The 27940-nt window shown below is 39.3% G+C and overlaps 1 protein-coding gene across 10 annotated transcripts in view; it reads right to left on the reverse strand.

The window, feature by feature from the left end:
• Positions 1-515: 515 nt before the first annotated feature.
• NAV2 (neuron navigator 2) overlaps positions 516-27940 on the reverse strand; it is a 356425-nt gene continuing 329000 nt past the window's right edge. For all 10 annotated transcript variants that reach the window (XM_050955210.1, XM_050955208.1, XM_050955206.1 and 7 more), the window contains 13 exons: positions 26962-27134; positions 23449-23602; positions 21955-22114; positions 21367-21467; positions 19865-19960; positions 19287-19455; positions 16783-17018; positions 15600-15754; positions 15022-15093; positions 14649-14845; positions 14096-14214; positions 5396-5599; positions 516-4155 (listed from right to left, as the gene is read on the reverse strand). In XM_050955210.1, the coding sequence (XP_050811167.1) occupies positions 4030-4155; positions 5396-5599; positions 14096-14214; positions 14649-14845; positions 15022-15093; positions 15600-15754; positions 16783-17018; positions 19287-19455; positions 19865-19960; positions 21367-21467; positions 21955-22114; positions 23449-23602; positions 26962-27134 (1962 nt within the window). In that variant the 3' untranslated portion in view covers positions 516-4029. The remainder of the gene's footprint in view (positions 4156-5395; positions 5600-14095; positions 14215-14648; positions 14846-15021; positions 15094-15599; positions 15755-16782; positions 17019-19286; positions 19456-19864; positions 19961-21366; positions 21468-21954; positions 22115-23448; positions 23603-26961; positions 27135-27940) is intronic.

Below are 27940 nucleotides of genomic sequence, written 5' to 3' on the forward strand. Positions count from 1 at the left end.
ACACGCAGTGGCGACACAAGCACCCACATGCCTGAGCGATATAAAAAAGTTGGCAGCTCTAAGATGATGTAACTTATGTTGACCAAACTGTAGCACAGACACAGCTTCAGTCTTTCCTATTCAATTTTTTATAAATAAAATCAATGGAGCAGGGATTGAACCTCTTACATCCTAGAGTGGCCTAACCCACCATTCTATAGAGTTATTTTCTTGCTAGGTCCCTGGCACAGTGAATAGTCCTTGGGCCATGGTATAGTTCTCCTGGCAAATTTTCCCATGTAGACAAGCCCTTATGAAGCTTGTCATGTTACTATACTCAGAGAAATGGACTAAAAACTTCATTTCCACTGCCTTGTTCTGTGGACACAGGGGCTTCAGTCTAGAGGGCTGTCAAGCCAGCCTTCTTTCACAAGCACTAAAATAAATGTATTTTAAAGAACTAAAAAGCCCAAACGCCAGTATACTAAACAGACACACTTGATCAACATGGCACAAAATTACAGCAAAACCACAAATCTGAATAAATAAGTATCAATTTTATTGAATCATGAATAATTTAAGACTGGTACAATCATCAGCTTTATTTTCCATGACACTGGGGTGGGGGCCATGATCTTAAACAGACCATTTGCAAATTCCAATCCTAAATGACAACTGAAAATTAAATAGGGAGGGGAACAGATGGCAAACATCATACCGTACACAAAATACTCAATTCCTAGTTTTCTCTTTAAAAATGGCTAGAAAAAATTCATCAAAATGCAGCACTTTTAATCAAATATTTACATTTCTATGTTACAGTGAAAAAATGTACATCTTATAGAACATATTTCATAAACGGTTCCACTGGAAACAACTAGATCAAAACAGCAACCTTCCATTTAATATCCACAAAGACTTTTTTTTGTTTTTTGTTTTTCTTGAAAGAATTGCCACATTTAGACAAGATTCAATACACATAATATCGAAGTTAAGCATCAGCAATGAAATAGTTTTTTCTTCCAAAATGTACAAAAAAAAAATTAGCCAAACCCACCCTCAACTAAAACTGTCTCCATGTTTCAGTTATGGCCTGTACAATTCTTGGCAGTTCTAAAGGAAAATAAATGGTTTAGGCTTCCAATTTATAACTCAACATGAATGTTGCATAGAATCTTGTTTTTTTTTGTTTTTTGTTTTTAAAAACAAGCCAACTTTGTAGAAAAAAAGGCAAAAAAAAATTGGAAGCATTTTGGACAAAACCTTAAAATGAGAACAAATTAATTAAAAACAAAGTTTACTAAACTATAATGAAATCAGGATGAAGATAAGAAATGTGCATAACAGGTAACCCTGCTTCCCGAAGTTTCAGAAAGGACACTGAGTTTTGTGAAGACTAAAATGACTAACCTACTCAAAGTCGCCTCCTTTACAGTATCCCAAGTTGTCAATCAGAGAGGAGCAGATAGATAGAACCCCTTTCCTGCATCTGAACACAGGATTAAAAACAAAAAATTATCTGACAATTTCAAAGATATTTGTTCAGTTAAAAGTTTGCTGAGAAATGCTGGATGTTAAGTCAGCTTAGGCTCTATCCTGCAAACAGATCCACCCAGGCACAAGGGTCTACTTGCATGGGTTCAGTCTCAGGTTCAGGTATTCAGTCTCTACCCAGATTCACAGTAGTAGCAGGTAAAGTCAGTGCTGGGAAGCAGAACTGTCAGACTGCTGAGAAATGAATCACTCTAACTCATCAGCACGTGCTGCATATGATTCCATATGAGTGTAGCTCATTTTACAGTAAGAAGATCTGGTTTAATAAGGTTGATTGAGTAACACTTTGCCTTTCATTAAATGATACAATCTAAATTAGAGTTCAGCAAGGTTAAAGCGGTGACACCAGCTCAGGGGATTTTCCCCTCCCTGTCATTAAAATATTTTACTTATTCTTTTACAATTTCTTTTTTTAAAAAGATCATCAAGACTTGAAAGCTGTAACGGGAGATTCACGACCAGCTCTCATTGGATAAAGACAAAAAAGTAACTACAGTCAAATCACAGATAGTAGAAAGTCATGAGGGATAATAAAATTATCCATTCAAACTGAGTCACAGAAGCATGAACTTGTGTCTGTTACATTATTTTAAACCCAGAAGGATTAACAAGCTCTTAAAAAAAGTGTTTGTAATAAGTTTTCTACCTGTACGCTGCAAAAAACAGCAATCACTTTTCTGTAGTTTAGTAGCAATGGCATTTTTCATCATAGAAAAGCTTTTATTTTTTTTTCTTGCATTGAATAAACAGCTATCCAATGACCTATTAGCTGCAGATTGATATGAACCTGAAAGGTTATCTCATTTCCCTCCTTTTATTACCGTCACATTTCAACAAAATCTAATATTTCACACAAACAATATTCACAGCAATTTGTTGTTATATTCCAAGAGATGACTTCTTTAGCCCTGTTTGTTTCCTTACCTAAAATCCCATAATATACAGCACTAATGTAATTAATACAATTAGTACAAAATAAGTAAGGCATCGCTTTAAAATTCAGCACCGAAATAGAGCTGGAAAGGCTTGTACACATCAGTGTTGAGGACTGCGGTTCTTGCTGAGTACAGCCTGAGACAGCTGATGTGTGGTGGCTTTATTGAATGTATTTGCTCCCAAGGAAAGGAAAGTGCAATTCTTTGTGAGGTGTTCTTGCTCCCCAACAGAAGTACAAGCCTTAATACTGAAACTGTATTGTGTGCGTGTGGAGAGGAGGAGGAGAAATAGAGAGCCAGGTTCACAGCTCAGCCATAACCCATGAGCAACTTTTAAACTTTAAAAAGAGATACTACGCCCCTCCCCCCCGCCCCTTTTATGACCTGGATAAGACAGTTTTGATGAACTGCCAAAATACAACTTTCTGCTATTTAAAAACCAAACAAGACTAAATGATGTTACCAGAGTAGCAGTGGACTGCCTGCAGAGCTGAGCTTTAATGAACCCCTTTTGCAGTTGTAATGGTCAGAGAGAGAAATCTTTGACAAAAAAGGCTTAGAAAACAGCTATAAAATTCTAATACAAACGGTAAAAACTGAAGGCCTGACTATACCCTAATTGGGTGAAATTCACCCCCATCCATAGGGTGAACAGAGAACCTATGTGCCTATGAAGTTCCACTTAAGCGATGGCATTTCAATGCGGCATAGGCCCTCTGCTGAGGAGTGAATTTTGCTTACTTACACCAGTGTAAATCAGGAGTAGCTCTACTACAGTCAATGGAGTTTTACTGGTGTAAGAAAGAGGAGAATCAAGCCCTGAATATCAAACGGGTACTTGGTCTTTAAAATTCTGTAGGATGGTTTGTTACACAGTGTTTGAAAAAAAACCTGATTTGTTTAGACTGTACATATATTTCTATTTATATATCTGTAAATCTCTATAAACACATGGTGAAATAGAGGAAAGCAAGCCAAGGTCTCAGACTGGCAAGGAGAGCAGCTTTTTTTTTATTTTAATATTTACTTTAAATTTCCCTGTCTTGCAGCTTTGCCTTTTATGGACCATTATTACCAAGGCAAGCAATATATTATAGCACCAGAACTATCCGCAGCTAAGGTTAGTCTGCAAAGCTGATTACTAGAAATCCAGCCCTCACCCAAATGTGTTTGGTCAGAAGCAACATAGGCAATAAACATCCCTACCCTCTCCTTCTGGACAGTACGTGGCACAATGCTGTTTGTTTCATAGCTGTGAAGTATTTCGTTTTTTTAAATGTCTTCAGTATCTTAGGCATGAGGGCTTACAGTAACTAAACAGAACAAAACGAAGACATAGTGCAGTTCTTATCATTGTAAAAAGAAAAACAGTACAAAAGTTGTTTGGGTTACCTGCACCCACATTCAAGACTGACTGAAATAAAGTGTCTTGTTCTTGCAGCTCTAATACTGAGACATCTGCCCAGTCCAGTAACAAGTCATCTTCATTAGTTTGTGATAAAGAGTCTTGTAAAGTAGGAGAGGAACAGTGGGAAACCGCCAGTTTTCTGTCAGTTGAAGATCACAATGTCGACTCCAAGGATGAGTCAAGGATGTCATCATGATGGCTGTTGCTGTTGGAGTCGCTGTCATAACTCTGGGGGCTCGAATAGTTGGCTGCCTCTTGCAGTCTCATTAGCATGTTCATCTAAGAAAGCGCGGAAAAGGGCTAAGAGTTATTTGTCTGCTGAGACGAAAGAATCTTAATACTATAAAACAGTCATATTTGCACTCACATCACTCATGTGAAACCAGTGCAAGAGAGAGGGGAAACCTGAGATATTTATTTCTGAGACTCTCAAACTGGATACCCAATGTAAAGCAATTCTCACAGCACTCCGTGAGTTGGGCAGTTGTTATTACACTCCTCCAATGACAGACTGAAATGCAGAGCAGTTAAATGACTTGTTCTAGGTCACACACAGAGTCAGTGGAAGAGCTATAAAGATTCCATAGCTCCTTATTCCCAGCCACTCATACTAACCAGTGTTAATGTACATTAATTAGAATTCTGTATTTCTAGAAACAGGTCAGAAAAAGAGATCTATTAAATTAGACAACAGATGATAACATCTCTGTGAATGTGTGCATAACATAGTGGAAATCTAAGGTGATTCTTCAATACACCCAACTTATTTTGGAGATGTACATGATTCCAAACAATAGTTTAAGAGTAACAAGCAATTATTGCAATAACTGTTTTCACCAGGAAGAAAGCTGCATGAACTAGTGTTACCATCAGGCTTATATTAAAACGTGCATTAGAGCAAGCAAATTCAAAGCTTAAACTATTGTATATATTGTGTACAATGTTTAAAATCTTGGTTTCCATACACTTGCATGCTATTTGCTGATTAATAAATTAGATACCAATTATGTAAGCCTCAATTTTCATGCAGTAACTGAACCAGAAAAATAGCTCAATATCATAGTGACATGGCTATCAAGTGATCCTGGCCGGGCAGGTTAGGTCAAGCATTTCCACAACATTATACTAACGTGTTCTATTAAATCATGTATTTGCATATTTTATATACACACACAAACCCCAGAAAAATGCAAAAGGCATCTAGTTTATTGTGTAAAGTTTTACATGAGGTGGACGAAATTTCCTTCATATTCTTATAGCCATTTTAGCTACACTCTCACAACTAGGAGATCTGAGTATTCTCCTTCATTGTATCTGGCAGAATTACACCTGACACTGGTCTCCTGTGGCAGCGCATTCCACAGGCTGACTGTCCTGTGTGGCAAGAAACATTTCCTTGTAATTTTAAAACATTTAACACTCTTAACTTGTCACTTACTCTTTCATTCCTGTTTGTCTTTCCCCCTAGCAAGTACAGTTTATCCTAATTAGCTCTGGAGCTGTAGATGAGAGAACTTACCAGAGGATCTCCTTCAGCATCACTCGGGGGAACTTGTTTGCTAGTTGAACCTTCCCGTGGCATTGAGTACCCATCAAATCCAACATCTTCAGGCCGCAGTTGCAGCAACGGAGGCCACTCGTGGTGCTGTGGGGTGGCTGCCCAGGGATACGTGTCCATTACCCATTTGGCTGGATCCTCCCAGGGAGCTCTCCTTCCATACAACTAGAAAACAAGAGCAAATGCATCTCTTAACATATTTCTGTAATATAATGGGATCTACTACTTTAGTCTCATCAAACTCTTGTGTCATGGTTCTTTCAGTGTGGAAAACACTCTGAATGAAGGCTGGCCAAACAGGTTGTGACTTTCATCCTTCTTACTCTGACTGTGAAGTTCTAGCTATTTAATGGTAACTGATTTAGAGGAGGCTGAGCATTTCCTTTGAGACCACAAACGTTCTTAATCTGCCGCCAACTAGGGAGAAAGGGAACCTGAGAACAAACAATCTTGCTTCAGACTTTGAGTGCACCACTTCTCTGTTCCTATTTCTTTTGGACTAAATAAGCAAAATACAAAATCCAAGTCACTAGTGTACACATCCTGCCTGCAGGAGGATACCAAATATTTGCTTTCAAAGTCACCACGAAGTTGCAGTATGTTGCTAGAGCATACAAGGGTAGCTGCTCGATGCCTTTAATCAGAAACTATGGGGATGAATGCCAAAGAAATACTTTTTGAAGTCAATGGACTTTTGGACTTTCTCTGTGCTCACACTAGCGAGAGAGCCAGCAGAATCTGGCTCCGTGTGATCAGCCTCAAAACACACACACCTCCAGAAAGGTGTTTTGATTTGAACATAATGGTCAGGAAAACACAGCCAGTGCGGCTGAGCTATAGCATTTGTTTTATTTTTAAATAAACGCTCTTTGATCTATTCACTTAGTTTTCATTAGATGAAAACTCACTATTGATCCACATGGGTTGCAAAAGCAGACGCCAAATGAAAAGAGATCTTCAGGTTTTCACTTCTGCTCTAGGCTGACTGCCCTTCAGTAACTGGATTTCAGTAGCTGCTCTTTGTTACCTGAGCTCAGAGGATTCAGACTCCCCTTTATGGTGTACAGTGATGAGTGAAGCAATAAGACACAGTAGGAGGTCATGGTTGTACTATGAGAACATCTGAATGCCTTTGATCCACGGGGTATAACTTAGTGCTAAGCCTCACCCCAAATCCCTTTATTGACATTAAGAACACTTTTTATGATGAAGGCAAATGTGTTTCCACACACAGAAATGGCTGATGTTGGTATTTTAGAAAGCTGAAAAGCAACTGAGCTGTGAGATTCTCCCAGATTAAGCCCAAAGTTCTCATTTTAGATTATTCTCCAGATATCTGAACAAAGCCTCAGCCCAAGAATGTTTACAATACAGAATGCAAAAGTAAGCCAAAAAAAGGATATTTAGCCATGAACCCATTCTCCCTAATGCTCTTAGAAAGCTCAATTGAAGCCGAATTCCTGAAGTCCTGGCCCCTACATCCTCAGTCAGCATTCTCTCTCTCAGAGTCTATCCCACCCAACATTGAGTTTTTAAATGTATTTTTCCAGAAAATAATTACAGTCTTGAACAGACTTCCTCACAACCAACCAAGACATAAATAAAGTAAAATATCATTTTGAGATTAATTTGTTGATTTTCATATCATAGTCTGGAAAGTAGCAATGATCGACAACTCCATATATTAAGCGCTAATAGGTGAAATGGAGAGGAATGAATGAGGAAAGAGACAGAGAGACTAACACACCAGTTCCACACACTAACTTCAGTGCAGTTACTCCTGATTTACACTGGGATAAGTGAGGAGAAAAATCAAGACCACAGATTTTCCATGCATTTCTGGACATACTCCTCTGACAATTTTGGAAACTAAAGACTTAAAAATATCTGAATGAGAAAGCTACTTCATAACTGTCACAACAGCTGTTCAGTGACTAAACAGCTCCTATAATGAGGAAGTACTTTTCCTTTAGCAGAAGTGATGAGGATAAAGGGATTTGCCAACTCTTTCAGAGCTCAAGAATAGCTCAGTTTCCTCCAACTTCCACCCACTTATCTATCATTGAGGCTGCTGGCCAAGTAGGGCTCGTTAGGGCAAACTCTGAAGCCTATCAGTGCTATTTCTTATATTGGTTATTACTGTAGATGGCACTGGGAGCAATAGACAACTACTCCCCTCCTAGTGCAGCACGCTGCCTCCAGAACAATTCAAAAAGAATGGTCCCAACCGGTGGCCTGGTTAGAGAATCAAATGTAGTTCTCCTGGATGGCGATGGGGAGTATTAGCGCCAACTATGCACCAAGACAATAGTGTCTGAATGCCGTTAGCTATGTGGAAGAAAGAGCACAATGATTAAAATGAGCTTCCAATGAAACAAATGTACTTAAAGGGAACATCATTATCATCTGAGAAATGTTTTCTCAAATTTTTGCTTGTGTTTGTGATGGTGAATTAGATCAGGAATATTTAATAGCGAAAGGTCCAGTTCTGTTACTGATCCTGCAGACTGAAGGAACACCACAAAAATAGACTACTGATGGAGTAAGGCACTACTCAGTCTGATAAGGGTGGCTGAATGGTGCCCTGAATAAATACAGAAAGAAACACAACAAACTCCACAGAAACATCACATAACAAGAGACTTTGTTACAAAGGTGCATATACAGCAAACAGACTAATTCCTTCTTGGAAGATTCTGATCCTATTAAATTATATGAGCCGAGTGGCTTATTCCACTGGAACCACCGAGGAGTTTAAAGTTTATGTGCAATGGTGGTGTACATATATAGAGATTTTTATGTATATAGCAGCAAAGTGCAGATTCAGAAATTATGCAATGATTAATTGCTTTAAATGTTAACATTTATTCCATTCTGAAACTATGCCCAAGTGATCATATGAGTAGGCACAGTTGTCCAGTAGGTGGTGCCAGTCAGACGTAAATCCATCTTTCCCTTCCCAAAAAGAAAATATTCTTCATAATCATTTAGTTAGGTTTCACTGTAAGTTGTGGTAAACTGGATCTACTATTTAAATCTGTTTCCTCAACATATGGAGCATTCATCACAGCTGCTAAGCTGCTAAGAAGTGAAGAGATTTGTAAACTCTACATAAGGCTCCTGGCTATTGAAAAAGACAAATCTTTCCATTAATTCCTAGTCCAGCTTTGAAAACGTTATATAGTAAGTGCATTTCCTATTTAAGTAACTACCATATCTCCAGTGTGCTACCAAACCTGTGTACTAATAGTATTACTCTATGATCTGAAAGCAGATGCTTTAAATGAAACAGGCAGAAGGCTAGGGGCAGTAAAGATGAGGGAATCTGCAAAACTGAATGATTTTAAGACAACAGAAGAAGTCAGAAGGAGAGTAGAATGTGAAATTAGGATATGGGATTGGCTGCAATAAAAAAGGATTACGATGGTAGGGATGCTCAGAAGACAAAGAGATAAGATGCCAAAGAAAATAATGCAAACACAACCAAAGTCAGACAGACCTAGAGGCTGATCATCAACTAGATGGTGGGACACTGTATGCAAGGACATAACCAGGTTTGGCTTAATAAGCCATAGCCCATGTCCAGACTAACCCGCGGCATCGGCGGGTTAAAATCGATTGCTCGGGGATCGATATATCGCGTCTAGTCTGGACGCGATGTATCGATCCCCGAGCGCGCTTACATCGATTCCGGAACTCCATCAACCCGAACGGAGTTCCGGAATCGACACGGAGAGCTGCGGACATCGATGCCGCGCCGTCTGGACGGGTGAGTACCTCGATTTTAGAAATTCGACTTCAGCTACGTTATTCACGTAGCTGAAGTTGCGTATCTAAAATCGATTTTAATACCCTAGTCTGGACGTGGCCATAGATAGGAATGAATGGCAATGCTGTACTTCTCCCTGTGTCTGTGAATATGGTTTGGGATGAAAAGAAGAAAAACATATCGCCAGCAAACTCAAGACAGGAACTAACATTTTCTTCCTGCAACCCTTGCAGATGCTCACCCTGCAGAGCGACTAGGAATGTTCCCCCTGTGCATATTAGAAGGTGGCAGTTCCTAGTTAACATGCACAAGCGCCAAAGATAAAGCATAAAAGAATGTACCAGACTGGCAGGAAGCAGGCATTCTGGGACCTCCTATTTGCTCTAGCTGTGGCCTATAACAAGAACAGGAGGGAGAGAGATGGATTTTCACACTTTCACATCCCTGCTTTACGGTACAGAGCCAAAATCAAGATTCAGCAAGTTCAATGGGAACAGTCGCTAAAAGGATCCACTTGGCCCACATGCCTTTTACCCATAATGGGTCTTTAAATGGCAATAAAAAAAATACAGTATTAATTCAGTCCATGTCCAGCCCCATAAATCACTGGGACTGGACTGAAATCAGGACTTCACCATTCCTTTCTGATAGTGGTTCCATGTAACAAGATGTGTTCAGAAAGGAGCACTTGTGGGTATAGGGGACAGACAGATGCCAGAGTCAAATATACATTTCTAGCACCATTTTTTTCCACAAGAACACATGGGTCTAAATTGGCTCTGAAAATGGGGGCTGGGAAGTAGAAGAGGATTTTTCACTCTTTGAAGAGCAAGGTTCTGGAAAAGCTGCTCAATAGGAGATGTGGAGGTAAACAACTTAATTAGTTTTGAGAGAGACCAGGACACATTTATGAGTGTGATTGTATGACAGGGTTGCTTGTGATGGTGAAGGGCAGGGCTCAGTAGCTCTGGGGCTCACTTCCAGTTTATGCCTTATGTTCCTAAAAACTCATGCTTCAGGGCTTCAGCTGGCCACCTGCATGGGTCAGGAAAAGATTCTCCACCCCCCATTCCTCAAATGTATTCTGAAATGGCCACAGCTGTAGATGGGACCAGGATGTGCCAAGGCTCTGAGGCAGCACTGAGCCTTCTGTCTCTCCTGTGCTTGGTTGGCTAGTTCATGCTCAGGGTCCGACTGTCATAAGTGGGGTGCAGAAGGAATTTCCCCCAGGTCAGTTTGGCAGTGACCTTAGGATTTTTTCACTTTCCTCTGCAGCATGTGGGTGAGGATCACTTGCCAGGATCATCTGGGATTCGCTCATTTAATCATTTTCCTGCCACTGCAGAGGCTGTGGACACTGGTGTACCTTGGTCCTTATGGCACGCAACAGTCTAGTCTCCTGTAGGTTGTAATACTTTGTTCTAATTTCAGTTGTTGGGTTTAGTGTGCAGGTGCTGGGTGGCGCTGGTGGTCTGTGCTGTACAGGAGGTCAGATTAGACGACCTGGTGGCTCCTTCTGGCCTTAAACTCTGTGACTATTACAACAATCTTGTCTATTTTCTGAGGCTTGCAGTCATAATTCATATCCTCAGACACAAGGAAACAAAAGTTTGGAGTGAGCTGAGCCATTAAGTAATATAATTAAGCTCAACATCATAAGGGTTTAAAAAGAAATCAGGAAGCTAGACGAAAAGACACTGAAGCCAAAAGCAAAGAAATGGAAACCCTTAGTCTTGGTAAGCGACTGTAAGGGGGCCATAGATAGCATGCACAACCAAAACAAAAACAGGAAGCAGGAAGGTTTGGCTATTTTCTCTTCATTTTTTAAATGTTCCAATGCTTTACACAACTCCGGTTTGAATAACTCAAGGTACAGTACAGGCAGCCTCGCAACATATATGAATATTGTGATCCCATTTTATTGATTAAAACACTGAGGCACATACAGGTTAAGTCACCTGTCCAAAGACAAAAAGCTGTTCTACTGGCTCCCACTCTCCCGCTTTAAAGATGACCTGTAAAGGACATTTTAAGAAGAGGTTGCTCTACTTTTATTTTTTCCCCTTCTTTGGTAAGTACAAAGAAATTTGTTTTTAAGTTCCTTTAGTCTGTTTGTTTTTTATCTTAGAAGCATCAGGAATATCAAGTAAGCAAAGGGCAGGGATTATCACATACTGCACAGTGCCTATAACTATTGTCCCCAATGTGCTCTAGGCCTCTAGGGGCTACCACAGTAAAACGATAAATAATAAAAGTTAATAATAAATAATATTAAATTAAATATTTAATATAAAAGTTCAATGATAAATTATTAGTCTGGTCTTCTGTAGTTTGGACGGAAAATTTGCTGGGGGAGTCAGGCGGGTAGCTCGAGCTTTTTCTCATCTTCAGCAAAGGGCCAGTTGTGTTGTATCTTTAACAACAGCATTCTCTGCAGTGTTCTTCAGGCACTGGAGTCAAGTGCATGTTAACAATTAAACCTAAGTTTTACACAGTACAACTAAAAATGCTTCTTCCTGTCAATTACTCTGTATCAGTCTATTGTGGTGTCATGACTTCACTAATTCTCCAGTTACCACAGAATCATTCTTCCAATGCAGACAAGAACTGACTCGCTAATATAGAGATGACATTTCACCAGAAAAAATGCTATTTTATCATTTTTAAACACGAACCATTCTTCCTTTATACATCATGAAGTAGAAAAAAAGGAAGGTCACTACTGAGGAAAACGGAAACAATGATTCTTAACAAGTGTTACATGTCATTTTATTTTTCGCTCTAAATTTTAAGGCCAGAAGGGACCATTAGGATCACTTAGTCTGACCTCCTCCATAATACAGGCCATAGACTCTGGCCTAATAATTTCTGTATCCAGGGCATAACTTCTGTTTGAGCTCCAGTATACCTTTTAGAAAGATATCCAGTCTTGATTTAGAAACTTCAAGTGGCAGGGAATCCACCATATCCCTAGATTATATTGTTCCAACCCTCACTGTTAAAAATTTGTGCCTGGTTACTAGTCTGAATTTGTCTAACTCCAATTTCCAGCCACTAGATCATATTATGCCTTTTCCTGCTAGATTAAAGAGCCATCTACTACCAGAAAACCCTTCCTCATGTAGGTACTTGTAAACCATGATCAAATTATCGCTTAACCTTCTTTGGGATTAACTAAATAGATTGATTTCAGAGTAGCAGCCGTGTTAGTCTGTATCTGCAAAAAGAACAGGAGGACTTGTGGCACCTCAGAGACTAACAAATTTATTTCAGCATGAGCTTTCATGAGCTGTAGCTCACAAAAACTCATGCTGAAATAAAATTGTTAGTCTCTAGGGTGCCACAAGTCCTCCTGTTCTTTTTTAAATAGATTGAGCTTCTCAAGTCTCTCACTATAAAGCATATTTTCCTGACTTTAAATCATTCATGCACCTGTTTTTTGAACCCTTTCCAATTTAATCAATATCCTATTTAAAGTGTGGACACGAGAACTTCACACAACATTGCAGCAATGATCTTGCTAATGCTGTACTGGGAGGTGATGCTACCTCCCAACTCCTACTTGACAGTCTCCTGCTGATGCCTCCATGGATCATGTTCACCATCTTAGCTATAGTATTGCATTGGGTGCTGGTGTTCAGCCAATTATCTACCATTGCTCCTAAAACCTTTTCAGGATATTACTGTCTGCCATTTTGTGTGACCTACATTCTTTGTTCCTAGACGTAGGACCTTGGTATATTAAAACACATGTTCAAATGAGCTCACCTTACCAAGCAATCCAGATCAGATCTATGAACATGGAAAACCTAGGGTTGCCATCCCTCCTGGTTTTAATGTGACTGTGCTGATTTTTAGTTTGAAAGTTGGGAGGGGCACGGGAAGAGTGCAGGGACACTGACATCCTAAAAATTATCTTAGCCAGCAAAACATCTGTAAGTTGTTCCATGAAATTTAAATGCAAAGAGTTTGATTATTTTTAATAAAAAATTTGTTCTGTGGAACAATCACTGTCACACACGCACACCTGCAAGACTTTACTACCACTAATTAGATAAATGCCATGACACCCGGGTGAGGTAGATATTTCATTATACCTACTTTGTGAAAAGGGAATTGAGGTACAAAGAAATCAAGTGCTTTTTCCAAGCCACACAGCAAGTCAGTAGCAATCTTGAGCTGAATTGTATCTCCTGACTCCAACCCCCCTGCTCTAGCCGTAGACATGCTGGCTCCCACAAAAGGTAAAAGTGCCAGTACTATCCCAGCTTTCTAAAACTGCAGGAGAACCTGAGTTTTTAATCAAATGCTAAGTGCAGGCAGTTCAATAACTTTGCTAAAACTTGAGTTAATGAAGGTTTATTTACAAACCCCGGAGGCACTGCAAAGAAATTCAATCAATATTTCATCACCTGAACTGAGAAAAAAATAGACAAAGTGCCTGTGAGAACGATCCTAACATTTGTTCAATAAATCTCTCTCCATGCTGCTTAGTTTCTCTGCTGACAGATAGCTAAAGGTTGCGAGTTCATTGGCCACAGTAAACATATTGCAAAATCACATGTAGTTTTAAGATGGAAAATTAGGGATAATACTGTAAATGACTGCTTTCAAGTATGGCATTTTAGATGTGGGGTAACATTTTCAAAAGTGCTTAAAAAACTTAAAAGCTTAAGTCCCATTTTCAAAAATGGTTTAGGGCACTCAGAAGCCTAATTCTCATTGAAACTCAAAAGGGATTTAGGTTCCTAATGCCTAAATCATTTTTTAAAATTTTACCCTAAATCTCAAATAGTTTCTAGAGGAAAGTGTTAATGTGGTTCTATTGCATCCAGTATCTCCTTGCTATTTAGACAGAAACCCTACTCAGGTTTCACATTTGACTTCCTCACCTGTAGTCCTTCTCTGACTGCCTCCAAAAGATATGGGATAATAGAGTAGTTCCACAAGTCAGTAAACCAGACTCTAGAACCATCCACGTCTATTGGACAAGAGAGGAAGAGCCGTGGACCTGGAAGGGGAAATTAAAGTCTCATCATTAACATGGTCTGCAGCAGTCAATTCAAAAGCAATATCAAACATCAACTCTAAATTCTTTGGAGATTGTAACTTAAGAGGTGAGAAGAAATGTACAAATGTCAGCATCTACTCTTTTTGAGATAATTTGAAAGTCCCTGAATTACCTCAATACTGCATTGCATTCAAGAAGGAATCAATTACAGAATTCACAAACAGAATTTTAAAAACTCCTTTATGTCTACAATCTATTTATTATAAACCCCTGGTACAGTTTTGCTTGATAGCATGGTCAGTCCAAAAATGTGGCTTTTATAAATCATTTCCACCCCCCAGTGGCTCTTTAATTCCAGTGGAGTATGAGGAATCTATCCTCTCAGGAATGCCAGAGAATGCTTTAGTGCTAGAATGCAAATTCTCAGTTCTCACCGATAGTAACATCAGAGGAACTGTGAGCCTCCAAGAACTTGTTGAGATGCTGCCAGACCTTGGGAATCCAGTCAATGATTTTAACCAGTTCTGCATTTCTCATCCTACCACTGATTTCTGTTTCAATTAGTTTTCGTCTCAGGAAACGACCAAGAAAGCCCTTGACTGGCTCAGTGTGGTTAGCACATAGCACCCATCTAAAGCAGAAGAAGAGAAGTGTCAGAGATTTAACTGTTATTCTAGAGAGTAGCAAAATGACAGGGTAGGTCCTGAGTGGATTTTGTTCATCCTATCTAGCTGATATTCTCTTTATATTATCAGCTAAGCAGTAGAACCATAACCGTCAGGTAATCTGGCAATTTACATACAGTACCTGAAATTGTGGTGTAGTTGAAGGTTAGGTGTTGAGGATGTGGCCTGGTTCATTGTGCCAATAATGTACGGACTACGAGAAAACATTGAACAAATCAATATCTGTAAACTCATTTCTAGGTAATAATTCAAACACATTTAATAAGTAACTTTCAAATTAAGACCTTTACAACCTTAATATTCAGCTAGGTTTACTCCAGCCCCTAGTGTACCAGTGCAGTTTATCTGCAGGTATAACATTTTTGTGCCTGCAATGAATTGTGGGTGCAAAACTAACACCTCAAAATAGAGGCCGTTAATGAAACTGGGTTCTTAATATTCAAGGGCTATTGTGTGTGATGAATACAATTTACCCAAATACTTGACTACATTTTTATTACATATATATACACACATATATACATTTTTAACAGTTCTATGGAACTAGACTCTGCGTACAGAATCAGTTCTAGCTGTCTCAGATCATAGTATTAAAAATAATCTGATACATATTGTCTAGAATTTATTTTATTGATCGGGGTATACGTCTGGCTCTGTGGAAGTTTTAGGGATTGAAGTGTGGGTCCAATATCCCATTACCATTTATGGTACTTGCAGTTCAGAAGCCCATTGAAGATCTCTCCTAGGGAGCTAACATGATGCAAATTGTCCAGAATGATGACAAGAGGCATATCCACAGCATTATTTTCGCTATTACATTGGTCAGCCAGGTTGGACAAGTATTGACGCAGTTCCTGCAACGTATATGTAGAAGAGGAAGCTGGTTTTCATATTATTCCGTGGAAACCCAGTTAACAGAGAAAAATGATTTGCTAGTTGACTGTTGGATTCAGTTCTAGAAATGCTCCTGATAAAGAATATAACATAGCCTGCTTTGCTTTAGTCACAAGAGGTCAGATTGTTCTAAATGGAGTAATCATATGACTTCTACTTTTAACTTTTGTTTTAATCCGAATACTTTCGGGTGTTACAGACTCAAAGATGTACCAGGAGTCCTGTTTGGGAAGCCTATTTGGGGATTGCCAGGGGGCATGGTCTGCCTTCTTGCTAAAGCACCTTGCACTACACTGTTTTGGCCATGCTACACAGAGCACTAAGATGTTTTAAGAACTTACTCATATCTCCGTATACTGGGTAAGCAGGCAAGAAAGTTGCAGAAGGAGCAGTGCACCTCAGCTGCCCATGCTTGCCATGTTTGATCACGTTCTTGCCATTCTGTTACTAACTACAGCACAGAGAACGAGCCCGGCTATGATGCTCATTTGCGAAGGCAGAAGTTAGATGGCTTGGATGATGGCATGAAAGAAGGATGAGTTCAGTGCCACTGCTGAACATTTGGGTGAGGCTGCTCTCACCTTCTCTAAAGTGTGCATTAAACAGGATGCCCCAAATTATATCAGTTGCTAGTGACCACACTTCCCAGCACTTTGCTCCAAAGGACTCTCTGCTCCACCTGAGGCCATCACATAAATAGCTTGGCAGGACAGCTTTGTTTTCTTACCTACAAACCTTACCAGAGGTATACATAGAAAAATGCTGCTGCTATTATCTGTAGGCACATAGCCACTCTAGGTTTTATGTTAATACAATATAGAGGGGCATTACACTGTTACCTTTTTTTTTTTTCAAGGCACCCAATAGCTCTCTCAAAGATTTTACATCACAGTAGCTTACTGATATCTACTTAAAGTTTAACAGCTGAATCCCTCATTTCTGGAACATAGTAGCAGTGTTTCTATAAAGATACTTTCCATTTCCTCACCTTACTGGACTTATGATCCACGTTGAAGGTTGCAATAACTCCATCAGCCAGCTCTCTGCCCTCTCTAAGTACCATAAATTCAGAAAGACGATTTGCTAGGTATGTTTTACCAGTGCCACTTGGCCCAGACAAGATAATCCGTCTATGTTCCATTAAGAGAGAGACATATCGCTGAAGTATAGGCTTTGGAATCAGTGACTCAAACACCAGACAGTCCAAACTGTTCTCACAGATACCTGCATTTAGAAAATCATCATCATTCAGGGGATAAATACCTTGCTAAAGTTGCTAAAAGTTTTTTTTTTTAAAGAGGTTTTAAACTTTTCTCTCAGTAGCAAAAATATCAGTTCCCATTGAGAAAAATGTATGTATTTCAACTACCAAGTTTAGACTAAATTAGAGCTAAAAGGTAAAAGAAAGCACTGATCTAAAATAGAAAATCTGATTGTGTGTGTGACCCTGTGGCCAGTTATACCAGGAAACAACTCAAAAGCTTCACTCAGAAGTTGCAGACTCCACCCACACCAGTCATAAGTAGACCTTCCCTACCCCAGATGAAGACTCCTTTCTACACTACAGCATCTCTCGTGGTAGAGAAGAGTCACGAATCAGTTAGTTATACTGAATGCGAACTGTCTTTACTGGGACTAATCCTGGCTCTCCAGCTCCCAGACTAGCCAACACAGCCTACGCTGCTTAAGTACTGCCCTGGACAAATGGTCATAGATATAATTTCTGGTTCAACTATATGCCCATGAGCCATCTCCATTCTTTGGATTTCCCCCACCATGGAGCAGTGAAAGTTTATTTTGTCTATCAAGAACTGCTGGGTAAAAAGCCTGGTTTCCAATTCTATTGTAGACAAATCTATTCACAGGCCATTTCATTGTCAAGTACAGTCATGGAAAGAGATACATTTACCCAGAATTTAGCCATTTATTTTTGCTATGCAAAACAAACCTATCTATCATCAAATCCCCCTGCCTTCACCAAACATTCGAACCATTTGAAATTAAACTCCTTCTATGTATTATGATAGACACAGCTTCAGGCATAAAAATTTCCATAGAGGAGCATTTGTGCAATGTCAGCAGTCACTTTAGGCAGAACTGGCTCAGGGCAAGCACATAAAGCTTAAAAATAAACTGAAGGAAAGGGAATGTTAGCACATCAGTGGCTGAGAGAATTGTTAGCACCTGACTGATTACTTACAAGATCAAACATTTGTATGCACAGCTCTATATCTGGAAGGTATAAATGAATTACTGGCTTCCCACAAATTGATTAAAATAGAATTTTTAAAATAAAAATAAGTATATCATAAATGAGTCTACAAAGAACAAGCAAAGCTATTACAAGCTGAATATATAGCTTATTTAGTATGGCAAGTTTTCAAGCAACATTTTCATTCAAATTGTACTGTGGGGCTTTTAGAAGAATGTCTTGGTTCTTGGATAAACCTGAATAAACTGAACTGTTTCAGTATTTTTGTGATTATGTTTTTCCTACTTTACAGCTAATATTAACACTAAGGGCTTGTCTACTCTGTGGGATGATATGCTTCACAGGCATGTGATTTCTAAAGTTCACTAATGTGTTGCATATTCATTGGCCCATGCAGACTCTTGTGGTGCACTTTAACAAAATACTGTTTCAAACAGTACTATCTTCAAGCGTAATTCAGAAGTTTTAGTGCACACCAGCACTAAATTACACAGGTGAGGCTGTGGTGGTAAGTTAATGGTACTGTTGCTGTATAGGGCCATGAAAGAGAAATTGATTTCATTCCTGGGTCCCTCTTTTTCAAGACAGCAAGCCTGATCAGTCCTTTATGCAGTAGGAAGAGAACATTTTCTGTTGCTTAACAGCACCTCTGGTTGATTAAATCAGCAGCACTGTCAGCCAATAAAGGGACTCCCATACAGTTCAGCTCAGCTGGAAGGAAGTTGATTATGGCACAGATCTGAAGAGAGGGAGGGGACAGAATGAGTCGCCAAAAGAAATATAGAAGATTTCCTCCCTCCCTCCCCCCAGCCTATTAAAGAAAGAAGGAAGGAAGGAAAGAACTAACACAACAGAGTTCAAACGATGAATCCTGGGATCTTTTCTTGGTTCTACCTGTGACCCAACTTCACTGAAGTTGATGGGCCCTGGAGGAGAAAGGTGCTAACCAATAAGAGTAAGGGTATCAGAGTCTGGCCCAAGGTGCATTCCAAATCCAGGATGAAATCTGCTGCAAGTGCAATTGTTATTACTACTATTACAGGACTAAGCAGATATAGTGATACTGAATTTGGGTACAGGCCCAATGTCCGAAAACTGTTCAGAGTCTAATGCTTAAATTGACAAATGTCACTGAAGAAGTAAGGTACAGGTGGCTTAAAGCGAGAGACAGGGAAAAAGAAATGTAATAAAACTTCTCCGATTCTCTGAGCTTCCTAAAACCATGGGCATTATCAGATATAATTACTGAGAACTACAATGGATGGATCAAGTATAATTACCTTTGATAGTAACTGAGATGGTGTTGTTTTCGCCAACCAGATAGCCACAGGGCAGCAGTTCAGGTGTCTCGGCACTATTTGTACGTTTGATTTCCCCAATGTTGTATCCCAAAACACTGTCTGAATTCAATCCCAGCTGACTCACTGGATCCACATGAATGATATATTCCTGGGGTGAAAAAAATAACTTCTAAAATCTACTTGCCCTGATGGTTGTATGTCACAACAACAACACACACCAACACCACTTAGCTAGTGCTTTGCATTTGCAAAGTGCTATACAAACATTATCTAATTAATCCCTCTGAAGTAGGATGGTAACTGTTATCTCTACTTTACAAACAAGGAAGTTGAGGTAGAAAGAAGTTAACTGAATTGCCCCAAGTCACACAGCACCTCTGTCTGAGCCAAGATTAGAATTCAGTGCTCCCTGGAGCCAAGCTTGCATTCAGACCAATATGCAAATCCAAGTCTCCATGGAGGGCGACAAGATATTGTAGTTAGATGTACGGTTAACTATGATAACATTTATTACTGAATGGGAAGATTCAAATACACAGTAAATTGTCACTGTTTACCTTAAATAAACGTCTAACAACCCCATCCAGTACATCCCATTTTGTCTTGCCACTGACTCCAATGCAGCCAATAAGGAAGAGGCGGGGCCTGGAATCCTAATGCATACAAATGTATTAATTAAAATGAAAAGAAAGCTAATGATGTGAGACTGTCCAAAGTAAATGATTTGTTTAAAATCCTGGTTTCTCTCTACCACAATTGGTCTGTACTTTATAACATATGGTAAATTTTGAAAACCATACCAAAATCCTCCCTAGTCTACGGAATAGTCTTTGCAATGTTAAATGCACAATTAAAATAATGGTTATTAATATAGAGAGCACTTAAAAGTCAGTCCATCAGAAGTTTTAAATATCAGGAAGTAGAGCTTAGCAAGAAGAAAATTATAGCCATTATAATCAGCAAATGAGATTGTGGTACCATATTTATTTTCTCAATAACTTTCAGATCAAATATGCTCAATTTACAAGTGAAAAAAGTTTTCCCCTTCCCTTTTCTGAAAACTCCACCAGGGATCTGAAAATCAAGTTAGATTCTTTGTATCTGTTGGCAATAAAGATTATACTAAAAGAATTTAGCTGACAATTTTGTCCATGATTGTCTAAGGGAGAATAGAAATCAACTTGTTTTGCAAAAACTGTATGGGATCTGCACTGCTAACAGAAGAAACAATTGTTGTTGTCATTAAAGACAACAGATATGACTCCAAGACACATCAGTGTAATAAGATACCATTTCTATTTAATTACTTTTCTGAGCATGAACACAGGTCTAGTAAAATAGAATTAAACAAATCATTTTTATAGTTAATTTGCTTATGCATGGGTGCATCCTTGGTGAATTAATTTCCCCATAGAATTTATTCAAGTACATTTGGCATTTAATGGAAAGCAGATCTGTTGACTCAGCTGCATCTCCAATTATTTGATTTATCTTATGTCACCCTATATAATACACGCATGCGTGAGTGACACAAACTATTCCTCAAACAGGTGTTTATTAAGGAACAGCTACTCAAAGATTTGGTTTGACTGGTGCACTGTAAATGCAATTTAGCAGATTTGCACATGCACTACACGTTTATTAAAAGGACTGCAATGCACAATACTTAAAATGTGTTTGTTGTTTAATCAGTTTAAAATTAACCAGGTGTTTTTGGAGGTCAGGGGATACAGGTGTTTAAGCCTGGAATAGTTTCAAAATGTGACCCTGATTTAAATGTAGACAATTGGAATGACAAACTTTGGGTTTCCTCAGACTGGATCCATTAGTTTTGCTGTGAGGCAGGCCACTCTTCTTACTGCCTATCTTAACAGAATGATTTGAATGCTAAATTAGTATGAGAACTGGAGAACTGCTAAGAGAATTTTAAAATATTTGCCAAAAAAAATGCAAAACAGATTCCAAGCTGTAAAGTCAGGAGTTCAGGATCAAGCCCCAACCCAGTTATGTTTCAAAGCTGAGGAGAGGGTGTAGAGGCCTAATATAGAACACAACTCACCTCCTTCCATTTAATTTCATCCTGAAAGTTAACAAGTATTTTAACATGCCTGCCTCCTTCCTTCCGGGCACAGCCATCACCAGGGTCATCTAATAGCATGTCTGTGAATGGCAAACATCAACAGTCTCTTAGTTTTACAATGACAGCAATGAAGAGCATTACACCAATAATTTTGTTACACTGTGACAGAACACAGCTTAGACCTCACGTGCATAGAGGCATAACGTGAGAATATTGTTAGTGACATCCCTCCCAAATCTGCTTACAATTCTCAAAAAGGGAAAGTCACAGAAAATTACCATCAGTTACCTCATATTTTCCTTCCTACAAAATATAATGCTGGCAAATGTACACAATTAAATGGCTCTGAACATGATTCTGTATAGCTGAGGTCATAATTGGAAAGCTAGGTTTTAGGGTGTAACAGAAGTATGACAACATTCTAATAGAAGGGTTTATCCCAGTGGCTGATACGTATCCACACCATAGCCATTAACAAACCTTATTCTTTTGTTTCTCATAGTTAACCAAAGAGAACATTCCAACTACAGGATAAAACTTGCCCTTTGCCTTTCACAGTATGCTCACCAAGGCTGGTAGACTCTGTGAGGTTCAGGCTGTGCTGCGAGAGACCCATGGACTGTCTTGGCGAGGATGAAATGGAAACCTGAGACTGAGCCCTGCTACAGCTGCCATGGTTTTCAGACTTCAACCGGTCATTTTCTGCTTTTAACTTCTCAATCTCGCTCTTGAAAAGAAAAGTCAGTAGAAAAGACGTACATGCTACCTCAATTCATTTATGAGTGGCTGCAAGTATACATTTCAAGAAACTAACTAAAGTATCTAAAGAATAAACCCCAGATGTTTAATAAGATGCACTTTTCAAAATCCCTTTGAAAAACCTGCATACTAAGAAGTCTAAGGGGCACAGACTTTGTAGTGACTGTAGGCCAAGTGTATGCACACACCAGGGGCTCCTTGTGTTCCTCCATTCCATCCCACAAGCTCCTTGTGTGCCATCCTCCCATCCCTCTATATTTCTGGGATTCCCTGAAATCTCTCTCCCTGCCAGAGGTTGTGTGCGCCTCTCCATTTCTCCTCCTCTCACTCCTGGGTTTCCCATTCTCTCTTTTCAAGGCAGAGGCGCAATGTGTGTCCCAATTCCCCCTTCCACCTATACCATGGTTCTTCAATCATCCCTTCCTGCCAGAGGTCCTTGTATCCCCTTTCACTCTATTGCCATTGTCCCACATGCTGGGGGCTTTGTGTGCATTCACCCCTCTACCATACCAGGATTCCGCAGTCTCCCCCAGACCAGGGATTCTGTGTGTCTCCCATTTTCTATCTCCGATTTCAGGGTGCCCCAATCTCCCCTACACCAGGGGCTGTGTGCCCCCAGTTCTAGGGGTCCTCCCTCCATTTCCAAGGGTCCCACATCCTCCTCACCATGTCAGGGTCTGTGTACATTTTCCCATTTCCCCTTGTACCGACCATTTCTCCCTAGCCCTACCACCCTAGTTGGCCGAGCTTGCAAAGGCCTCACACTCAACTTAGAAATACTGTCCCTCATCTCCTCCTTTTGAATTTTCACTGTTCCCCCAAATCAACAGAATTCTGGCCACTGATGCCTAGATTATTCCCTGAAATGTTTGAATTGATTGGATGCAGCATTCAAACATTATCGTGTTACATTCAGACAGAAAGAAAAATGCCGTTAAGTGTAAGGCTTTTGCAAGTTCGTCCAATGAAAATCCTTTACATTCTGATAAAAGTTTCCCAAGGCACACTACAAATCGCTTCCCCACCCCTACTGACATGCAGTCACCTCTGGGTAGAGCATGGCAACTGGCTAAATGACCACTGGTGGTGGATGAAGTGATTTCTTTAAACAAGTAGCTTGTAAGATTGAAAGCACAATGCCAGAGGCGTGGGTTACCATGTCTACATTGGTAAGAAGAGCCATGGGATCTTCAATGGCCATGAGGTGTCAGCGGACCTTGATTTTACAGTAGCATGGTGGACTGCTCAGTCCTTAACAGATAAAAGCAAATTTTAATTTTTTTAGTTTTTTTACATTCCTACCTGCATCCTGTTCATAGCCTCCCGAAGTTGGTCTAGCTGGTGGGCAGAGCTAAGGGCCTCCAGACGAATATCAGTCAGTTTCATCTCTTTGTCTCTTAGCTCGTTGCGTAACTGCATGACTGTTTCAGCTTCACTGTCAGTACATTCAGAAATACTGGGAAAGGTTGTAAAACAGTCAGTTAACCAGAGAGCTTGGGAGTATTACTTTCAAATGCTGTTTCAGAGTATTTAATTAATAAAGCAAAAACAATTTCCCCCGATTCAGCAAGATGTGCTTGATGGAGAAAAATCAGTTGCTGCTTACAGCACCAATGATGACATAGATAACGTTCTACATAGAAGTTATTGCCCCACTTTCTCCTCAGTTCTAAAATACTGATATAAATTTTTGCCCCATTGTCACTCTAGTTATCTATGTCTGATTTGTTACCCCTTGAGATTTTCTCCTCTAATTATCTGATATTAACATTAAAACACCTTTTCTTCCAATTCTTGAATATTGATTGATACAAAATCCTTGCAAATTCTGCCAATTTTCTCTCTAATTATCATATACGGATATAAAATACATATAAAGAGGTAAAATTTGAGTGTATCAACTATGGCTATAAAATCCCTCAACCTTTTCCACTTTCCTCTAATTTGTGACAATGGATCTCACATTCGTACCCTTTTCTTTTTAATCACTGAACACTGATATCAATTTCAGATCTCACCATTTCTCATGTAATTACCAAGTACTGATTTGAAAAAATCCGCTCAGATTTGGAGGCATTCCCCATATATTTTAAATGTGGCCCCTGCCTCCCCTTTTTTGGAGTGAACCTGTTGTCCTGAGTCATTCTCCATTGGAGGTACCAGGGGGATTAAATTCCCTCCCTTCCCATGATCACACCAGCCATGGGCTCATCCAGCCCAGTTTCCATTCACCTTTATGTTGATAAACTGGAGAGGGTTCACAAGAATGATTCAAGGATTAGAAAACATGTCTTATAGTCGTAGACTCAAAAAGCTCAATCTATTTAGCTTAACAAAGAGGTTAAGGGGGATGACTTGATTACAGTTTATAAGTATCTATACAGGAAACAAATATTTAATAATGGACCCTTTGGTCTAGCAGAGAAAGGTATAAACAACCCAATGGCTGGAAGTGGAAGCTAGACAAATTCAGACTGGAAATATGGCATACATTTTTAGCAGTGAAAGTAATTAACCACTGGAACAATTTACCAAGTGTCATGGTGGATTCTGCATCACCGACAATTTTAAAATCAAGATTTTTAAAAGAGATGTGCTAGGAATTATTTTGGGGAAGTTCTATGGCCTGTGTTATACAGGAGGTCAGACTAGATGGTCTAATAGTCCCTTCTGGTCTTGGAATCTATGACTCTATGAACATATGACTCTGAAGCATCAGAAACTGTCTCTACCAGCACAGGGATTATGCTTTGAGGGTAATAAAATTAGCACATGAAACTAAATTCTGGCCATTACCGATCACTGGACAACACTAGTATTTCTTTCAAAGTAGTCATAATCTTTTAAATGCAAAAAATCCAAATAAATTAAGGAAGTACAGAGAGTAGCAGCAGTCACTTGGAGATTGATGAGTTTATAGAAAGATTTAAAGCTTAACAGGTGTGCACAGCTGGGCTTCCCTGAATGATTCTGGAGGGCTTTGGAACCCTGCACCTATTCAGACATGATAAATTCCTGCTCACTTTAAACCACTCCTGCGTAAAAGTTTATTTTGATGGGGGAGAACAACAAAAATGCCGAGACTCTGGGTGAACAGCCTTTCTGCACATACATTTTCTGGAAGATTACCATGCTGCCTCTTCACTCTGCTAGCCCTTCTCTTTCACTCTGCCAGAGCCTTTTACTCAATGCAAAGCGATAAAGCAGATTGAAGCTGATGTTCAGGTGCATGAGTTTGTATACAGGAGGATCAGCACCAGACCTGTAAGCTTTCAGGGAGGTTTCAGTTTAAAATGTCTCTGCCTAAATTTCTAAGTAATGAGCAAAGTTTTCCCTCCCATCAGAAAACAAATAAATCAAAACATGTGCACCTCACTCATACTGATGTCCTCCCCACAGATGAAGTATTTGACCTTTTCTCAATTCATCTCTAGCCCATTGGCTCTCCAGATACTTGTCAAGACTAGCCATACTCACAGCGTATTTTGATTGATGACAGATATAATCAAAAAAGAAATGATGAATTTCAACATTAAAAGCAGGTTTTAAACTTTGACTATTCCTTAGTACTATGGGCTGAGGTTGCTTGAAAGTGATGATGATGCAGTTAAGAGGCAGAAGAACCGTGACCTTTAAATGCGGTGGGGGGATTATTTCATGCTAGCAACATTTTATTGCCATTTTTCTCTTGAATCATACCTCCTTACCTGGAAACAAATGATGGGAAACTTCAAGTTTGGATACTATTAAAATATATTTGATCTGAAATAAATCTGGAAGTATCATGAGACTGGATCGCTTACAATATTTTCAATGCTTCCTGATTTTAGCTAGGTGGCATCTCTATTTCTACTGATCCAAATCAAAGTGAAGAAGTTACTTATAAAACAGCTTTACAAGGTCCTCTCAGCACTTTATACACATTAATTTATCCTCAAAACACCTCTCTGAAGGAGGCACCATTAACCTCATTTTACAAATTGTTAAACTGAAGCATAGAGAGATTATGTGGTTTGCCCAAGGTTCTGTAGCGAGTCAAATGACAGAGTGGAGAATTGGGCTTTTTGCGTAAATGTTTGAAACAATTCTTATCGTTACTTGAAATAGTTCAACCACTTTGAAATTAAACTCTTCTCTGAAGCTTATAGCAATGTATGTTGTCTTTACTTAACAGAAAATATGAAATCCCAGATGCCAACCTGTGTTGGAACAGCTGATAGCACGAGGAGAAGTTTCAATTAGTTCTGCAGTCCAAGATCACTTTGGTTGCAATTACTTCCCTTACATGGTGAAAATACTGAATTACTCTATAGAAGAGAGTTGATGTCTTTTAGCTTCATAGAGTACTATGGTTAAGATGCTGGACTGGGACTCAGGATATATATTCCCAGCTCTGCCACAGACTTCCTGTGACTCCCCTGGCAAGTCATCTAATCTCTCTCTATTCCTGCTGTAAAATAGGGGTACTACTACTACTACAACTTCCTTTCTTCCACCTTTGGTTTACCTTATCTACTTAGATTGTGAAATCTTCAGGGCAGATATTAGGTGAAATCCTGGCTTCATTGAAGTCAGTGGGAAAACACTGAGTTCAGAATCTCACCCAGAACTGTGTGAATGTATGTGTATATATGTATGGCAAAATGGGGCTCCGATCTCATCTTGGGGTAATATCACTAAATAATACATGGCACTCCTCATTCCATTAGTTCATCCAGTCCTATTTCTCTGTCTGCTCCTTACAGTACATTTCCTACTGTTGCATTTCCAAACCACTTATTTTAAGAGATTTTAAAAAATAAAAATGACACTTACAGAGAATTGGAATGAGAAGCTCTGAGCAACGGGGTAGAAACAGTTGAGCCATTGTGTGGCAGCTTTGGTGATGAAGGTAATGACGAATCAGTCATCTCCTCAATATCTGAATGAGAAGATGCTGACTTGGGGGATTTCTTTTTACCAAATGCTTGCTTGAAGGAGCTGCGTAACTGAAACAACAAAATCATAACGGTAGAGACATCATAAAGAATGCATCTAAGCAATAAATTAAGCCACAAAGTAAAAACTCTAGCATGCAAATCTTTCCAACAAAATGGTAACAAATACTTCATATTAACCTTAGCCATTTTATAAGATTAATAAAGGAATCTAGAATAAGCTCTTGAAAGGGCCAGCTGTTGATACCTCCTGTTTTTAGAGTGTCTCCCTTACAACAAATACTGAATTCCATTCAGCACAAGAAACTTTGTAACAATGTTATTGCAACTTGCAGTTATAAAGCAACACCGCTCAGACAAGGTTACTGATGCTGATGGGGTTAGTCATGTAAATGGATGGGTTAGCTTTGTATTTTATAGTTTAAAGTAGGTCTTCCTTACCTCATTGACCTGCCAGAGGAAGAGCAAGCAAAAGGGAAGGGGGAAGGAAAAAAGACAAGTTTTAACAGAGAAAGCCAGTGACGGGGAAAGCTTTGGATCTCAGACAAACATGACCGATAAACAACAAACACATCAGAAATAATTTTAAACAGGAATCAGAGTACATGGAGCTATATTCTCTAAATATAGGACCTTCAAACACATGGTCATTTCACATCACATGGGGGATGGCACGCAGATCTGAATCTCAATACTGCCTAAATCTTATTTTCAACTTGGCTAGTAATCTCTTAACTGAGTTGCTGAGGCACCGGTACATTGTGTCTTCCTTCATGGGATAAATATTTCATCAGATTAAAATATTCAGCATCTCTACCTATCCGCAACTAGTAAATCCTTTGAATGGGAATCTGACT

This window comes from Gopherus flavomarginatus, chromosome 5, assembly GCF_025201925.1.
Source record: "Gopherus flavomarginatus isolate rGopFla2 chromosome 5, rGopFla2.mat.asm, whole genome shotgun sequence".
NCBI lineage: Eukaryota > Metazoa > Chordata > Testudines > Testudinidae > Gopherus > Gopherus flavomarginatus.